Source organism: Saccopteryx leptura, chromosome 1 (genome assembly GCF_036850995.1).
Source record: "Saccopteryx leptura isolate mSacLep1 chromosome 1, mSacLep1_pri_phased_curated, whole genome shotgun sequence".
Lineage (NCBI taxonomy): Eukaryota > Metazoa > Chordata > Mammalia > Chiroptera > Emballonuridae > Saccopteryx > Saccopteryx leptura.
In genome coordinates, this window is record NC_089503.1 from 255723968 (window position 1) to 255740859 (window position 16892).

Genomic DNA, 16892 nt, shown 5'->3' on the forward strand with positions numbered 1-16892 from the left:
TCCCCTCCCTCCCCCCCCCACCGGCGCTCCCCTCCCCCTCCCCCGCTCGCCGCTTTCCCCCGCCCCCGCCCCGGCGCCAACTCCGCGGCGCCTCCTTAAAAAGCGCGCGGGAGTTGTAAGGGGGGGTGGGAGCGAGCCAGAGTGAGCTAGAGCGCAGGGTAAAGAGGGCGGGCAGGGGGCCCGGGCTCCACCTTAAAAGCGGGCGCGTGGGGGGTGGGAGGGAGGTAGGCGGGCGGCGGGGCGGAGGGAGGGAAGGGAGGGGAGTCGGAGTGTCCCGGGCGCAGGGCGCGCGAGCGGCGGCGGCAGTGGCGGCGGGGAGGGGCCGGCCGCGCCGCGCTCCCCTCCTCCCTCCTCGCATCCCCGGCCCCGCGCGCGCCCAGCAGAAGCGGGTCTGTGTGTGCGTGCGTGCGAGTGAGTGAGTGCATTTTTTTTCTCTCTTTTCTTTCTCTCTCACTGTTTTCTCCCTTTCTCGCTCGCTTTTTTTTTTTCTTGCAAAGAAACAGCAGCGCCGCCGCCGCTCCGCCGAGGCGCTGCGCCCCCCGGGGGGGGAGGAGGAGGCGGGCAGCGGCGGAGGGAGGGGAGCCGGAGAGGGGGGCGCCGCGCTGGGAGGGAAGCAGCGCGCACGGTGCAGCCGGGCCGGGCGGGAGGCATGGCGGGGCCCCCGGCCCTACCCCCGCCGGAGACGGCGGCGGCCGCCACTACGGCCGCCGCTACCTCGTCGTCCGCTGCTTCCCCGCACTACCAAGAGTGGATCCTGGATACCATCGACTCGCTGCGCTCGCGCAAGGCGCGGCCGGACCTGGAGCGCATCTGCCGGATGGTGCGGCGGCGGCACGGCCCGGAGCCGGAGCGCACGCGCGCCGAGCTCGAGAAACTGATCCAGCAGCGCGCCGTGCTCCGGGTCAGCTACAAGGGGAGCATCTCGTACCGCAACGCGGCGCGCGTCCAGCCGCCCCGGCGAGGAGCCACCCCACCGGCCCCGCCGCGCGCCCCCCGCGGGGGCCCCACCGCCGCGCCACCGCCCGCCCCGCCGCCGCCGCCCGCCGCCGCCCCGGCACGGGCGCCCCGCGCGGCCGCCGCGGCTGCCGCCGCCACAGCGCCCCCCTCGCCCGGTCCCGCGCAGTCGGGCCCCCGCGCGCAGCGGGCCGCGCCCCTGGCCGCGCCGCCGCCCGCGCCCGCCGCTCCTCTGGCAGTGGCGCCTCCAACCGGCCCGCGTCGCGCCCCCCCGCCCGCCGTCGCCGCCCGGGAGCCGCCGCTGCCGCCACCGCCACAGCCGCCCGCGCCGCCACAGCAGCAGCAGCAGCCGCCGCCGCCACAGCAGCAGCAGCAGCAGCCGCCGGAGGGGGGCGCGGCGCGGGCCGGCGGCCCTGCGCGGCCCGTGAGCCTGCGGGAAGTCGTGCGCTACCTCGGGGGCAGCGGTGGTGCCGGCGGCCGCCTGACCCGTGGCCGCGCGCAGGGGCTGTTGGAGGAGGAGGCGGCGGCTGCGCGGGGCCGCCAGGAGCGCACCCGCCTCGGAGCGCTTGCACTACCCCGTGGGGACAGACCCGGACGGGCGCCACCGGCCGCCAGCGCCCGCGCGTCGCGTAGCAAGGTGAGCGCGCCGGATAGGAAGGGCGCCGCGCAATGGGCAGGTGCGGGCGAAGTTGGTCGCCTGGGCGCGAGTCCCAGGAGGAAAAGGGTGGCTCACGCTTTGCGCGTCTTCCCTACGGGCCCGATGCGTAGTGTCCTTGGTAAGTGACTTAATCTTACGGAGGCTCAGTTTTCTCTGCGGTAAAACACTACTTAGCAGCAGCGGCTTCTTAGGGTTATTGAGCGTGTTTAGTGAGGTTTGGCTGTTGGAGGCTTTATTAACACAGAGCTTGGCACTGAATGAACGTATAAAAGTTAGTCCGCGTTGATATTAAAGGTGGCTGTTAGGTATAGTGCTCCGTTCTGAATCCCAGGAACTGGGCCCAGGACCAGAACAGCTGCTAACCTTGCGTGCCTCTCTTCCTCGCACCAGAGAGGTGAAGAGCGACTGCTTGAGAAGGAAGAAGAGGAAGATGATGATGAAGATGAAGACGATGAAGACAATGTGTCTGAAGGCTCGGAAGTACCCGAGGTTGACTGTCCCGCAGGTGCCCAGCACCACCAACTTAATGGCGAGCGGGGTCCTCAGAGTGCCAAGGAGAGGGTCAAAGAGTGGACGCCCTGTGGACCCCACCAGGGCCAGGATGAAGGACGGGGGCCAGCGCCAGGCAGTGGCACCCGCCAGGTGTTCTCCATGGCAGCCATGAATAAGGAAGGGGGATCAGGTAAAGATCCCTCTGGGAGGGGGAGGGTGCTTGTTGGTGGCCAGGAAACAAGTCCCAAGACAAGACCACAAGGCAGATGCTTTTTCTTCCCAGTCTCTGCTGCCACTGGGCCAGACTCCCCGTCCCCCGTGCCTTTGCCCCCTGGAAAACCAGCCCTGCCTGGGGCCGATGGGACCCCCTTTGGCTGTCCGTAAGTTGGGATGTTTGAGACACAGGGAGGTGCCAAGGAGCCTGTAACAGAACCCTGGGAGCATCACTGCTCATTGGTTCCTTCTATTCCAACACAGTTCTGGGCGCAAAGAGAAGCCAGCTGACCCCGTAGAGTGGACAGTGATGGATGTGGTAGAATATTTCACAGAGGCTGGCTTTCCAGAGCAAGCAACAGCTTTCCAAGAACAGGTAAGTCCCCAACCCTCAACTACCTCCTCTGTCTCATGGCCTCAGTGGGGGTCTGCTCTGACCCTGTTCTCTCTTTCTCTCTCTCTCTCTCTGCCAACCCAGGAAATTGATGGCAAGTCTCTCCTGCTCATGCAGCGGACAGATGTGCTAACTGGCTTGTCCATCCGCCTTGGCCCAGCCCTGAAAATCTACGAGCACCACATCAAGGTGCTCCAACAAGGCCACTTTGAGGATGATGACCCTGATGGCTTTCTAGGCTGAGCACCCAGCCTCACTCCTGCCCCTACCCATTTTAGCCCCATATCATCCAAGAGCCCCAGAGTCCAGAAGCTGGACCAGAGACACTCTCAGCCCTCATAACAGATTCCAGTGAGGGGGTACTTCCCTACTCATCTCTTCCTTTCCTGTGTCTCCCTAGCACACATCTGGCCTCCAGCATACCCCACACTGAAGTGTGGGTTGGGACAGGACCTGCTTATTTCACCCCAGGAGGCCAGACCTTCCCCCCAGCCTAGAACATTTTTGAAAAAAAAGGGGGGGGCTTCCTATCTCCCCTAGATCTTCAGTCCAGCCAGATGTTTCCTATATAAATGATTTGTTCTGCCTGTTCAGTTCGGTGGGTGGCCTTTCTCCCTTCCCCCACCACCCAGGCTCCTCTGTGGTCTGACCCCAGCCTCCATCCCTGGGAACAGTTGGGGTGGGGTCAGTGGGCCTTCCCTACTCCTCTTTCTGTTGGTTGTCGCTCCAGCTGGCTGTATTGCTTTTTAATATTGCACCGAAGTTTTTTAAATAAAGTTTTAAAAAAAAAAGGAGTCCCATTTTATGGAGTGGGGGAGGGGTGTTGAAAAGCCACACCAGCCTCCTAGGAGATCAGGTTAGGACTGAATTGTTCTTGGAGGAAGACAAGTAGTGAATGGTGCTGCCTTGCAGCAAGCTGTGATAATGACTTGCTTCATTTTGTCATCTCCCCATGCCCAGACAAGTGCTGGGGTGTTCAAATGTTTGTTGAATGACTAGCAGGTAACTTAGCTTGACATTTTTTCGGTTCTCTGCAGCCCCTTGAAGCAGAGCATGTTAAAAGCCACTTACAAGGCAGCTGGTTCCCTATAGCCAAGATACTTTCTCAGTTACATAGGGTGTGAGCACTTTAGCCAGGGTGACATCCAACACCTGTGAGCACTTTCCCCAGAGTCTTTATATTTAATATATTTGGTTTCATATGTACATATGACAGCCTTTGCAGAACTGTTGGGAGCAGGCATCTGTGCTGGTCTGTGGCAGGATGTCCAAACCACCAGGTCCTCTCTCCATAAAAGGAACAAGAGATTGGGTTATCAAATGAGATCATGAGATGGGAAATTTTTTCCAAATGAAGAATTTTATTAGTACTAGTAGTAACAGCTACTACATCACAAGTCCCTACTAAGTTCTAATGCAGTTTCTCCCAACTCCATTAGTTTTTAAAATACAGATTCTGGGGTCCTAGACTCAGAGTCTGCGGGTGGGGGAGTCTACCTTTATATTCCTGTACCCCAGGGTTTTGACGCTCTGTAGAGACCCCTCCTCCCTAGGAAACTGACTCAAAAAGAGGCGGTGGTTCCCGGAGCGTACTCCTGACAAATAGCCACTCCAGTGCTGGCTCCGGTTGACCCCACTACGTTGGATTGTAGGAGCGCGCGCCCGAGCGGACCCAAGCTGCGCGCCCCTTCGATATGTTGAAATTCAAACGAGGCAAACTTCCTCCGCGTGGTGCCGGCGCTGGCTGGTTGGTAGAGAGAGGTCGAGGCGGGGTGAGATGGACTGGGTGGCGCTCCTAACCCAGGCGAGTCCGAGATTCCCGATATGGGGTGGAACCCGTGGCCAACCTAAGCGGTAGGGATTTAAAAAGCTCAGATCCCTTCACCTAGCCCCACGATGGCTACTGAGCAGTGGTTTGTGGGGCCGCTTCCCCCAGGTACTGGGGAAACAACGCCCCCAGACGACTTGGAACCTGGGGCACAGCGTTGCGGAGACCACTCATGGTCGATGTCGCCTGGCCAACCAGGGGACCCAGCCCAGGCAGAACTGGAGGATGTCCAGGAGCAACTGCCCGTGGCCTCCCCATCTACGCCTTCCCCGGAGCTTCTGGGCCCAGGCCCGGGGCTCACACCTCCTCGCCTACCCTTGGACACCATATTCAGCCCCATCACCGACCAGCTTCGCTACCTGCTCAAGAAGGCGGACGATTTCCAAAGCTACTTGCTCTACAGGTGATGCCAGACAGGGTTTCAGGATCCCTGTAGATAAGAAGAGGGAGGAGAAGGTGACTGGATAAGCAAGCAAGTGGAACACACCAGAGTCACAAACTAAAAATCATCGGAGTCAGACACAATGAATGAACCTAGCTGATTAGGAAATCCAATTTGAAAGAGCGATGAGGGCTGTGTACCATTTGAGGCTAAGGAGTGCCTGCCATTATGTGGGCACCAGGCTGCCAAATCTCTAGGATATTTTTCAGTTAACCAATGACTTAGGTCAGGGGTCCCCAAACTACGGCCCGCGGGCTGCATGCGGCCCCCCATGGCCATTTATCCGCCCCCGCTGCACTTCTGGAAGGGGCACCTCTTTCATTGGTGGTCAGTGAGAGGAGCATAGTTCCCATTGAAATACTGGTCAGTTTGTTGATTTAAATTTACTTGTTCTTTATTTTAAATATTGTATTTGTTCCTGTTTTGTTTTTTTACTTTAAAATAAGATATGTGCAGTGTACGTAGGGATTTGTTCATAGTTTTTTTTTATAGTCCGGCCCTCCAATGGTCTGAGGGACAGTGAACTGGCCCCCTGTGTAAAACGTTTGGGGACCCCTGACTTAGGTTTTGGACCTTGGGCAGGCTAAACAAAACCTGAGTCAGATTTGGCCCACTGGCTACCAATCTGAGACCCCTAAAGGATAATGTGATTCCCAGCCCAATGAGAAAGTCTGTTTAAACTCTAGGTTTCTGGGCCCCACCCTGCAGAGAATTTTGATTCAAAATTAGTCATGACACTCAAGTGTTAGCATTTTAACAAGTGTTCTAAATAGTTGTGATGCAGGTTGTCCTGAAAGGTGCTCTAAGGCTTGGCACTAGGGAGTGGGGGCTTGTAACAGGTCCAGACCAGGGATAAAGGAGAGGGGTGAGTAGAATGGAAAAAATGAGGGGGGGGGATGAGGGAACCAGGCAAAGGCCCTCTCCTCCCTTCAGCAGAGACCGAGTTCAGAAGGAACAACTGGCAAAAGCCATGCCCACCTTCTTAAAGATATGTGAGCCTTACTTCCTGTACCTGGAGGCAGCTGCACGGAATGTGACCCCCATCTATGGAGCCCTGCAGGCGCTGGTTCGAAAGGGGGTGTGTGGAGCCAATTTTGTAGACTACCATGCCCAATTTTTCATCCCTCAGGTCTGGGGAGGGGGGTGCTCCTGGCAGGCCAGCTAATCTTATGATGCCCCATCTTCCATGCAGCTGTTGGAGATCTCCCAACAGCTGACTCTGCGCCTAGAACAGCTGGTGCTCATGTATGCCTCCTCTGGGTTCGTGGACTTGGAGGAGACAGACCCCCTAAGGTAAAAGGGTGGGAGACTGGGATGGTGGGGGTTAGAAGGGTCCAGGGCACAGCCTCCTGACCCATTCTCCCATCTCCTGCCAGCATCTCCTGTTTCTTCTGTGGGAGGTTCTCCATCAGTCCTTCCCATGAGGTGTCCATCTTCAGATACTGTGCCCCTGCTGCCTACACCGCCAGCCGCCTCCCCCGGTATCTCTATAAGAAGATGCGCTGGAACCTGGAAACCAAACTAGAGCATAGCAGCTGGGGACATGATTCCCATATGGATTAGTGAGTCCCCTTCCAGAATCAATGTCCCTACCCTCTCTATGGGGAATGCCAGTATGGGCCTCTGAACCACTACCACCAAAGTGTGGAAAGCCAAGCAGGAAACCAAGGGCCTTTGTAAGGCCATCCTCACCTTTTAAAAACTTCATCCCCCACACAAAATAAAAGTCCTCATCTTAAAAGTAGTCTAGCAGGGAGAAAAGCCTCATTATTGAATCATATCCCTATCTGAGAACTTGAAGGCAACTTCTGTTGAGTTTCTACCTCACCTCCAAAATTAAAGCCCTCAACAGAAAAAGGTAGGAAAGTGCTCACTCTTAATTGCTGCCTTTTTCCCTCCCAGCTACTTCCTGTGCTATCGAGATACATGGGAAGACACAGGCAAGAGTCCGGCCAATTCGTGCCCCCAGATTCAGAAGCTGTGGTCCATCGGCCGATGGGTGCCCCTAGGACCAGCTGAAGATGACCTTTATTCCTGGTAGGAACTAGGGTGATGGCAATATAGACATGGGCTCTGGAGGGAGGAGCAGAACCCCACCAAAGACCATCTACCTCCAGAACATTGTTTCCCTTGGTAATAACGATAGCATTGTATTGTGCCCTGAAAACTGTTTTATGTAAAACCCAATGAGATCTATACTACTAGCTCCATTTTACAAAGGACATACATGCCCAGAGAGATTAAGTTACCTTCCGAAGGACACACAGCTGGCTAGCTGAATGACTGGCCAGGTCAGGGATAAGTAGTTCAGCCTTCCAGAGCTATTACCCTCTAGGTTTCTAATCAACAAGGAAACCACTTTCCCACAGGGTTTTCCCCACCCCCAGTAGAAACAAAGCCTCTTTCAACCACAGCCTCGCACTCGAGGGGAGGGGCTCCCGAGAAGCAGGGGGTGCTCACATCCAGTCTTGTCTGACCCCGGCCCCCAGGATTTTGTGCCCTCAGCCACCTGGAGACTACCAGCAGCTGCTGACTATCGGCTTCGAGGAGCCGTCGCATATGCTAGCCACGGACCTGCTGGTGCAAATCCTCACGGGCCAGGCGGGCTCCGCCCGGCCCCCAAGTATGGTCGGCCCCACCGCATGGGCCACGCAGGGGTCTTGAACCTGAGACATGGTGGGAGCTGGAGCTTGACAATTCCAAACTCCAGAAAAGGATGCAGGGGAGGGGTTAACTCGTCCTCCAAGTGCTGCTCGGCCTCACCTTCTAAGGGGCCAGGCCGAGCTGGTCCCTCCGCACCGGGTCTGGCCCTGCTGCGGACACAACAGTTTTGTGTTAAATAAAACAGGTCACAGACTCTGCGTCTGCTTGGAGCGTAGCTCCTCTCCTCTTTAGGTGTGAAGCCCCGTCCGCTCGCGCAGTCTTCTGGGAAATGTAGTTTTTGGTAAATCATGTTCCTTGGCCTGGCGGACGAGAGCTCTCGGCATGCGCAAAGGCCTACAGGAAGAGAAAAGGGAAGTAGTGGTGCTTGTCAACAACCGGAACTCAGAAAACCGCAAGTTTAGGGTAGCTGAGAAATTCAACGCTCTTTAGGGGTTGGCGGGCGTGTGAGTGTTTGCGTCTGTGTGTGTGCGTGCGCGCACGCGCGTGTGTATTCCTCCAGAGTCATGCCCACGCGCATATTTTGACCCGGAAATGATATCTTTGTACTTTAAAGCACCGCATTTCCCGACGTGCCCCAGGTTAGCGGCCTTTCATCACTTTCCTAAGAGCCAAGGTCAGATCTTCCTCTTCTATCTGCGAATTACCAGGCAGGTCGCTGTAACCCACTGGCGGGGTGGAAGAGCTGCAAATAACTACACCTTTTGAATCTCCAAAGCCTCACCCCAACCTTGGACTGGAGAAGACACCCGGGTTGACACAGTTGAACTCACCTGTCCAAAGCTACGGAGAGTAGCGGAGCCTGGACCTGAGCTGGGTCCTTCTGATCGCAACTGGTTCCTTGAGAGGTGAAGGGTGTCCTTCCTGGCCTTGAGTCACTCAGCTGCAAGTTACGCCCTTTAATTCCTTTTAGTCCTCACCATCACCCCCATCCCTGCATATTCAGAGTCAGAGGAAGAAACCTAGAGCTTACTTTCATGCTTTGAGCCAAGTACTTGCTTACCTAATAGTCCCTGACACAGTATTATCATAAGCCCCAGTATACAGATGACAAACACAGATGTGAGGGGCGAAATGTATCAGGATTGATACCAAAACCCTTGTTCTGGGGGAGGGGGGACTTTTGGTGACAATTTCTGACTGCATCAAGGATATTTTTTTAGTCCACAGCCCATGTCTGAATGAATTCAAGAGGGTTGTGAAGCTCCCTAATATTGTTTTCTCCCGGCTGAAAAACTCTGTAAGACTGTCCTGGTTCAATAGAAATATAAAGTGCAAGTCATCTAATTTCAAAATTTCCAGTAGCCACATAAAAAAACCCCAAAAACGTACAACCCTGGTAGGATGCTCAGTTGGTTGTCCAAAGTGTAGAGGTAGCTGGTTTGATCCCCGGTCAGGGCCTATAAAGGAATAGATTGATGTTTCAGTCTCCCTTCTTTCCTCTCTATAAAATCAAATTTAAAAACATTTTTAAGTGAAAGGAGGGGAAATAGTGAGACAGACTTGAGCATGCACTCTGACTGGGATCCACCAGCCAACTCTGTCTGGGGCCAATGTTTGAATCAACTGAGCTATATTTTTGGCACCTTCAGCTCAGACTAACTGAGCAATGATGCTCGATGCTCAAACCAATTGAGCAACTGGCAGCGGGAGGGGAAGAGAGAGAAGGGGGAGAGAAGCAGATGGTCACTTTGCTTATGTGCCTTGACCAGGAATTAATTGAACAGGGACGTCCATACTCCAGGCCAAAGCTCTAGCCACAGAGACAATCGGCCAGAGCCACGAAATAAATTTTTTTTAAAAATAAAAAAGTTCAAAAACAAACAAATAAAATAAAAAAAAAAGTTCAGGCTAATTTTAGTGTTATTTTTACTTAACCCAATATCTCAAAAATATTTCAACATATAATCAATGTAAGAAATTATTAATGAGCTATCCCCCCCCCCTTTTTTTTGTATCGAGCCTTTGAAATCGTATTTTACACTTACAGTACATCCAATTGGGAATAGCCACACTCACTCAGCTTTAGACTCTGTTCCTTAAGACAGATCTATAGGCCACTTAAGACTAAAGGTTTCTAGTAGGTAATGGCAGGACTGGGAGAGGAAGGAAACAGGCTAGATTTACTGGTCCTGTTGCTACAGAACTGTCTACACCCATGATTCTCCAACTTTAGCATCCCCTGAGAATCACATGGCAGTTTTGATAATGAAGTCTAGGATGGCACCCAAGAAATGTGCATTTTTAACAAGTTCTCAAGCAATGTTGGTGCTGCTGATCCAGGCAGCACATTCTGAGAACTACTAGCCTACATCTACTTCATGGTTCTCAAACTTGGCTCCATGTGGGAAGCACCGAGGAAGCTTTACTGATGCCAAGGCCTCCCTCAGATTCTAATTTACTTGGCATAAGGGTGTCTCGGGTGATTTTAACTTGCAGGAAAGTTCAGGAAACCAGGTCTACACTTAAACCACCCTGTCAGCCCTTTACATGCTTCATTTTTAACTGCCCTCCTGGGAATTAAGAACTGGCTGTGGGTGTTCCATGTCTGCCGTGGTAGTTCTGATTTTCCTGCCTTTCTCTCCAGACCTCCCAGAGTCACAGTCAAGCATGTGGTCAGTGTGCTGATTATGGGGTCTGGTGGTGAGCTGAGCTGCTGTTGGGGTGCAATGCTGTGTGAGCAAGCATTCCATCCTTCATAACCATTTGTTGTCCCTATGCAAATTCCAGTCTTGACCCAGGGTAAACAGAGTTGGGCAAATCCAAAAGTTCTTTTAGAATCATTTCCTGGGTCTCAGCCTTTTGTAGGTCTCACTGCACTGCTAAGAAGCAGATGCACTAAAACCACAGACTATAAATGCACAGGTACAGTGTTACAACTTGAGAGTTTTACAGAACTTTTTATTTTTTGACAGAGACAAAGAGAGTCAGAGAGAGACAGGAAGGGAGAGAGACGAGAAGCATCAATTCTTCATTGCAGTACCTTAGCTGTTCAGTGATTGCTTTCTCATATGTGCCTTGACCGGGGGGCTACAGCAAAGCAGGTGACCCCTTGCTCAAGCCAGCGACCTTGCCTTTAAGCCAGCGACCATGAGGTCATGTCTATGATCCCACGCTCAAGCTGGTGAGCCTGTGTTCAAGCTGGATGAGCCCACGCTCAAGCCAGCGACCTTGGAGTTTCAAGCCTGGGTCCTCCACGTCCCAGTTTGACACTCTATCCACTGCACCACTGCCTGGTCAGGCTTACAGAACTTTTTAAAAATTAATTTTAGCCCTGGCTATATGGCTTGGTTGGTTGGAGCATCGTCCTGTAACGCAGAGGTGGCTGATTCAATCCCTGGCCAGGGAACATACAAAAACAGATTGATTAAATAATTGTGACTGTAAACAGATCCATCTCCCTCTCTCCCCCTTCCTCTCTGAATTCAATTTTTAAAAAAAGAAGAAGAAGACTATCCTGACCAGGCAGTGGCACTGTGGCTAGAGTGTCGACCTGGTATGGTTAGGACCCAGGTTCAAAACTCCAAGATCACCAGCTTGAGTGCGGGCTTACCAATTTAAGCAGAGTCATTGGCTTGAGCCCAAAGGTCTCTGACTTGAGCAAGGGGTCACTGGTTCAGCTGGAGGCCCCCCCCCTCAAGGCATATATAAAAAAGCCATCAATGAACAATTAAGGTGCTGCAACTATGAGTTGATGCTTCTTACCTCTCTCCCTGTCTGTCGGTCCCTGTCTGTCTCTCTCACTAAAATCCTTAAAAATAAAAATAAATAGAAATGACAAAAATATTAGACAACAAAGAACATTTAGAATAAAATAAAAGTGGATTTTAGAGAGGAAGGGAGAGAGAGAAAAAAAGAAACGCTGATTTGTTGTTCCATTTATTTATGCATTCATTGGTTGATCCTTTTTTTTTTTTTTTTTCTTTTGTATTTTTCCGAAGTTAGGAGCCGGGAGGCAGTCAGACAGGGATGCGCCCGGCCGGGATCCACCCGGCATGCCCACAAGGGGGAGATGCTCTGCCCATCTGGGGTGTTGCTCCGTAGCGGCCAGAGCCATTCTAGTGCCTGAGGCGGAGGCCACAGAGCCATCCTCAGCACTCAGGCCAACTTTGCTCCAGTGGAGCCTTGGCTGTGGGAGGGGAAGAGAGAGAGAGGAAGGAGAGGAGGAAGGGTGGAGAAGCAAATGGGCACCTCTTCTGTGTGCCCTGACCTGGAACCAAATCTGGGACTTCCACACACCAGGCTGATGCTTTACTGCTGAGCCAACCAGCTGGGGCCTCACAAAACTTCTTGAACTCCATCCAGAGGTCCACAGCCCTATTGCAAACAGGTGTTGCTTGCCATCTCCCCCTACATCCCCCCAATTTTAAAAGTTTTCTAAATAGTCACAATTATTTAAAATTCAGTAGATTTCTCACTTAGGCTGGCTGATCGCTCAACTGGAGGCATTGGCACGAAACACAGATGTTGCTTGTTCAATCCCAGGTCAGAGCACATACAGGAACAGATTGATGTTCCTGTCTCTGTCCCTCTACCTCTCTCTCTAAAATCAATTTTTTATATTTGTTGAAAAAAAGTTTAGATTTCTTTTTTAAAATTTTTAGAATTTTTTTTCTTTTTCTTTTTTTTTTTTTTTTTTACAGGGACAGAGAGGGAGTCAGAGAGAGGGATAGATAGGGACAGACAGATAGGAACGGAGAGAGATGAGAAGCATCAATCATTAGTTTTTCGTTGCGACACCTTAGTTGTTCATTGATTGCTTTCTCATATGTGTCTTGACCGCGGGCCTTCAGCAGAACAAGTAACCCCTTACTCAAGCCAGCGACCTTGGGTCCAAGCTGGTGAGCTTTTTTTTTTGCTCAAGCCAGATGAGCCCGCACTCAAGCTGGCGACCTCGGGGTCTCGAACCTGGTTCCTTCCACATCCCAGTCCAACGCTCTATCCACGGCGCCACCGCCTGCTCAGGCATCTTTTTTAAAATTTTTAAATTGATTTTTAGAGAGAGAGGAAGGGAGAGAAACAGAGAAACATCAACTTGTTCCACTTATTCATGCTGTCATTGGTGACTCCTTTATGTGCCCTGACCTGAGATTGAACCCGCCACCTCTGGATGTCAGGAGGACGCTCCAACCAACTTAACTACCCTGCCAGGGCAGTAGATTTCTCTTAAAGATTGGGATTCCAGTTGCTTTTGGGAAGCAGAAGCTCTGGCATCTCTTAATTCAGTCATTGGTAGCACTGCTGATACAGAGGAACACTTACCTGCAAATGAGGCATTTAGCATTTGTTTTCAAGCACACCTCATCTTTCTCAATATTTACCTGGGGCCGCAGGCATATGAGTTTTTCCATCACTGGGCAGATTATAAATGAACTTGTGTGCCCTGCTAAGGAGCTTGCACCCTCACCTCTTTTTTTTCTTTTTACTTATTGTTTACATCCCAGGGCCAGGAACAACCTCTTATCATCTCTGTCTAGCCAGAGTCCAACGCGAGGCATGCCGTTGGCACCAATAAGTGTTGACAAGTCTGGAAAGGAAGGCGTGAGGTCATTGATCCGAACACCGCAGTTTGCACCCGCGCCGCCAGGGGGCATTAGAACCTGGGCAGGGCCCGGGGAGACCAGCAGCCCCAGGAACAGGGCTTTAAGGGCACATTCGGTATTCCCGTCGGCGCGTCTTGCGGCTTTCTCCATCGTTCGCCATACTCTCACCCCAGACCAGGAGGATCCAAAAGAAAACAGCCTGCACTGCCCAGAAAGAAGCGACTTTATTGGGGAATAACGACATTTGAGGTGGTGACCCCGGTTCTCTAACAGTCAAGGCCGGAGGCAGAAGCTACCTCGGTTTGCAGTTAGGTGGAGAAGGGCTGGACAGTTTCACTGGCTGGGTAGTGGTCATGGTGTTTCCCAAAGGGGAATAACAGTTTTATAGCAGAAGCTGGTCAGTTTCACAAAGTTCAAGAATGGGATGGTAGATTTCATTTTCCCTGACGCAAACTGCTGGCCCCTCTTCAGGATTTCTGCATATCCGGAGGGCACTCCTGGGTGCCTCTGTCCTGGTCCTCTGACGCGCATATTATTTCTGTCCGAGGATTCCAGCCCGCTCCAACCTCAAGGCTTCCGCTCCTCCTGGGAAAGGGAGCCAGTCGGGACACACAGGCGAAGGGTGGAGCCGTTTGGGCCCCAGGACCAACGCGTCCCAGACTTTATACCCTAGCCCAGAGTGATTTACCAGAGGGCGCAGGGATGCACTTTCCTCAGCCAGCATTCTGACGCCGCGGGGACATGTGTGGGTGTGTGTGGGGAGATTGTGACAATGGCCTTAGCAAGAAGGACAAGGGAATCCCACCTGCGCCAGGCCGTTCTCCGAAGCCTTTCTGCGGGGAGGCCAGATCACCGCCAGCTTTCCATCGCCCCTAATCGCTGCAGGGAAAGGAACACTTAGCCGGAGTCGCTCCTCCTCTCACTAGCTAGAGGCGACCAGGACAAAGGAAACCGGCTGCACCTCTTAAACACACACAAGCGTCTCCCCTCCCCACCCCCAACCCCCTGGAAGCCTCCATTCTAAGGGAAGAGGGAAGCAAACCCAGAGTGGGGAGTTAGAAACCCGAAAATTCAGGACGATCTCGGAGTGATAGAACCCTGGAACCCAATAAAGAAAAAGATATAAGGAATCTGTCTCCCTTCCCCCACCACAAGCCTAGGTGATGTGTATCTGGAAGTGGACTACTCCGAGTGGGGAATGGAGCATAGAGTGGGCATCCCAGAAAGGGTGAACAGGGAACGGGAAGTTTAGAGGGGGCCCAGGTATCTGGGAACTAGGGGGTAAACACCAGAGGGCCAGAAAAGGGGCCACTGGAGTTGGGCAGTGAGGGCTGCTGGAGCCCTCGGGGGCCCGGTTTTTCCGACGTGAGTGGCTTACCCATTAGGCTCGGCGCGGGCTCCTTGACCTCGGCGGTGCCATAGATGCTAAACCTCTGGCGCTGCAGCTCCAGCTCGCGCTCCTGGGCCTCGCGCACCTCCTGCTCCAGCAGCGACGGCGCAATCGGCAGCGCGGCGCGGGCCAGCACTGGGCACCGGCCCTGTACGGCCGAATGCGGCCGGCTTCCGGGCTCCAGCCGCTGCGGCCCAGCGCCGCCCTCGGCTGCCGGCGAGGAGCCGCACCCACCCGCGGCCTCGAAGAAGCGTTTGAGCTCGTCCAGCGGCTGCGGAGGCTGCCCGGCGCGCTGCTCCAGGGCTGCGGGGCGCGCTAGCGCCGCCTGCCGGTGGGCCTCACGCTCGATGTCTCGCTGCATCTGCGCGCCCGCCCGCGCGCGCTCCAAGGCACGCGGGAGCGCGGGGCCCGGGCCTGGAAGGCTGAGCACCGGCCGCACGCGCAGCTCGAAGAGTTCGCTGCCCGCGCGACCTGGGCTCAGGCCCCGGCTCCGGCGCAGGCTTTCCTCGCGTTCGCAGCTGCGGCGGATTTCGCGCTCTATGGGCGTCTCCATGAGCAATTTATTCTGAGTACTGTTGATAGGTCTCAGAGCGCAGTGGGCTTCCGACTCTGACCCGGAGGAGGAGGTTTCGGGACCCTGAGGGGGACACTGCCCCGGGACCCCTTGGCGCTTGGCGTTTCGGATGGCTCGGAGTCGTCGCTGCCTAGCCCAGGAGTCTCAGAGCCCCCAGGTGGGCACGCCCAGGGAGCTCTGCGTCCTGTCCCACTGATGGTTCGAGCACTTCGCGATCTTGTTCGGGAGTCTCCCAGTCCTGCTCTGCAAAGGGCAGGGGACCTCGCCGCCTGGCCTAGGGACTTCGTTGACCTGCCCTGCGACAGGCCTAGAGACTTCGCTGTCTGACCCTGGGGGTTCTGGGCCCCGCTCTTTGGGAAACCCCAGGGCTCCACTCTCCGGCCCGGGGGCCTCGGTGTCCCGCGTTAGGAGCAGCACGGAAGTCTGAGTTTCCAGCGCCGGAGTTTTGATGCCCACAGCTGGGACACAGTGCCCTGCGCGGCACCTATGGCCGCAGTCGCTGCCCACAGGTTCCAGGGCGTCGCCCGCACCGGCCGTATTCTCTGACCCGCCCCTGGCCTCCAAGAACAGCCCCGGGGGCAGGGCCGGGCACCGCCCCCTGCACCTGCCCGGAGGACTCGAGCCCCGCCCTGGCCCCGCCCTCGGGGCGGGAGCGCCTCGGGAGGGCACTGAATTTTGTCCACTGACACGTTTTGGGTCAGCTCAGGGCACCGAACTTCCCTAGACTTGGTTCACTACCTGGGGGAGCCTGACTGGGTGCTGTTTCACACACTGGGAGGCAAACTGGCGCCTTTTCATCCCCATGTTCCTGGTATTGCCAAGATGCGTAGTCCCAGCCACTGGCCCTCTAGTAAGGGTATCCCCAGAAGACATCATTCTGGGGCCTTGCCAGCCCCGCCCAACAGGTGCCAGAAAGCAACGACGCCCCTGGCCTCTGGACTGTCAATCCACGTTTCACCCCTGTGGCGCACAGCTCATGCTGGAGGGGGCGCCAGGAGCATGAGTGCCAAGTACCTAAACACAGGGGGGCCTCCAGCGGTGCCCGCGGCTGGCGTCAAGACCAGAGGCCGTTTCACCCTCTCTCTGAAAAGTCCGCGAGGAGTCCTTTGCTAAGTGCGCTCCCAGCTTGAGTAAAGAAGAAGAGCCAGACACAGCGCGCCCAAGGCTTTCACCAAGTGACTGCGTTTGAAAGGCGGTCTTGGGCTCAGACAGCTGGGAAGGTCCAGAGAGGTATCCACGCTTGCAGGAGGTAGCAGCTCCTTGCAGCTGGAATCAGATCCTGGCCCTTCCCCTGGGAGACTCACCGTGAGGGACATTGTCCACTTTCTTCCCCCAGGCTCTCTCCAAATACACCCTCCAGCCCCTGACCATTCTAGGGTGACCAGGCAGAAAGCTATAATTACCTAGAGAAAGTGGTAGTGTCACACAGCCTCAGAAACCCCCAATAATCCTACTCTCTGACCATTCCTTCCCCCAACTCTCTGCCTACCTTGGTGACTCCCCTCTCTGCAGCCTCTCATTCAGTTCTCTCCTGGGTCCCAAACTCTCCTTCCTCTGACCATCTGACCTCCTTTCTCCCTCTGACCCCACTGGCCTAATTGGAATTGGGCCCATCTGAGTTCCACCCAACTCATAACCTGACTAATGTACAGCCTTTTTCTAGGCTTGGTTTTCTTGTCTGTAATATGGGGATAGCAGTGCCTACTCGCTTGGGAGGTAATGAGGAAAGAGTTGTATCTATAA

The 16892-nt window shown here is 54.6% G+C and overlaps 3 protein-coding genes and 1 long non-coding RNA gene across 7 annotated transcripts; 2 read left to right on the forward strand and 2 right to left on the reverse strand.

Annotated features, from left to right (window-relative positions):
* Positions 1-251: 251 nt before the first annotated feature.
* SAMD1 (sterile alpha motif domain containing 1) lies at positions 252-3493 on the forward strand. 2 transcript variants are annotated; one of them, XM_066347359.1, is made up of 5 exons: positions 252-1591; positions 2003-2294; positions 2367-2484; positions 2582-2693; positions 2796-3493. In XM_066347359.1, exons 1-5 carry the CDS (start codon positions 650-652, stop codon positions 2952-2954), a joined length of 1623 nt encoding a protein of 540 aa, XP_066203456.1. In that variant the 5' UTR covers positions 252-649; the 3' UTR covers positions 2955-3493. The 2 variants fall into 2 exon arrangements, with proteins under 2 accessions (XP_066203456.1, XP_066203464.1); XM_066347367.1 differs by having other exon boundaries at positions 2388-2484.
* Positions 3494-4097: 604 nt separating this feature from the next.
* Positions 4098-8495, reverse strand: LOC136389239 (uncharacterized). The gene is made up of 4 exons (XR_010748287.1): positions 8416-8495; positions 7745-7978; positions 4899-4969; positions 4098-4558 (listed from the first exon to the last, which is right to left on the reverse strand). It is a non-coding gene; the product is annotated as an uncharacterized lncRNA (long non-coding RNA).
* On the forward strand, positions 4608-7645 carry C1H19orf67 (chromosome 1 C19orf67 homolog). The gene is made up of 6 exons (XM_066361041.1): positions 4608-4942; positions 5915-6059; positions 6174-6274; positions 6358-6543; positions 6884-7018; positions 7471-7645. The coding sequence occupies exons 1-6, from the start codon at positions 4608-4610 to the stop codon at positions 7643-7645; spliced, it is 1077 nt and encodes a 358-aa protein (XP_066217138.1).
* Positions 8496-13100: 4605 nt separating the features above from the next.
* Positions 13101-15695, reverse strand: MISP3 (MISP family member 3). 3 transcript variants are annotated; one of them, XM_066347389.1, is made up of 3 exons: positions 14564-15695; positions 13991-14064; positions 13101-13169 (listed from the first exon to the last, which is right to left on the reverse strand). In XM_066347389.1, exons 1-3 carry the CDS (start codon positions 15126-15128, stop codon positions 13116-13118), a joined length of 693 nt encoding a protein of 230 aa, XP_066203486.1. In that variant the 5' UTR covers positions 15129-15695; the 3' UTR covers positions 13101-13115. The 3 variants fall into 3 exon arrangements, with proteins under 3 accessions (XP_066203486.1, XP_066203479.1, XP_066203492.1); XM_066347382.1 differs by lacking the exon at positions 13101-13169 and adding an exon at positions 13216-13384; XM_066347395.1 differs by lacking the exon at positions 13101-13169 and adding an exon at positions 13391-13770.
* Positions 15696-16892: the final 1197 nt, after the last annotated feature.

Bases quoted from the DNA above. Each gene is read 5' to 3' on its own strand.
- SAMD1 (XM_066347359.1), top strand. From the start codon at position 650: ATGGCGGGGCCCCCGGCCCTACCCCCGCCGGAGACGGCGGCGGCCGCC. The intron at 2,295-2,366 runs GTAAAGATCCCT...CAAGACCACAAG, and splicing joins GAATAAGGAAGGGGGATCAG to GCAGATGCTTTTTCTTCCCA. The intron at 2,485-2,581 runs GTAAGTTGGGAT...ATTCCAACACAG, and splicing joins GGGACCCCCTTTGGCTGTCC to TTCTGGGCGCAAAGAGAAGC.
- C1H19orf67 (XM_066361041.1), top strand. From the start codon at position 4,608: ATGGCTACTGAGCAGTGGTTTGTGGGGCCGCTTCCCCCAGGTACTGGG. The intron at 6,060-6,173 runs GTGTGTGGAGCC...TCTTCCATGCAG, and splicing joins AGGCGCTGGTTCGAAAGGGG to CTGTTGGAGATCTCCCAACA. The intron at 6,275-6,357 runs GTAAAAGGGTGG...ATCTCCTGCCAG, and splicing joins GAGGAGACAGACCCCCTAAG to CATCTCCTGTTTCTTCTGTG.
- MISP3 (XM_066347382.1), bottom strand. From the start codon at position 15,128: ATGGAGACGCCCATAGAGCGCGAAATCCGCCGCAGCTGCGAACGCGAG. The intron at 14,065-14,563 runs GTAAGCCACTCA...CTTTCCCTGCAG, and splicing joins GCCCGCGCCGAGCCTAATGG to CGATTAGGGGCGATGGAAAG. The intron at 13,385-13,990 runs GTGGGATTCCCT...TGGGCAGTGCAG, and splicing joins CGGAGAACGGCCTGGCGCAG to GCTGTTTTCTTTTGGATCCT.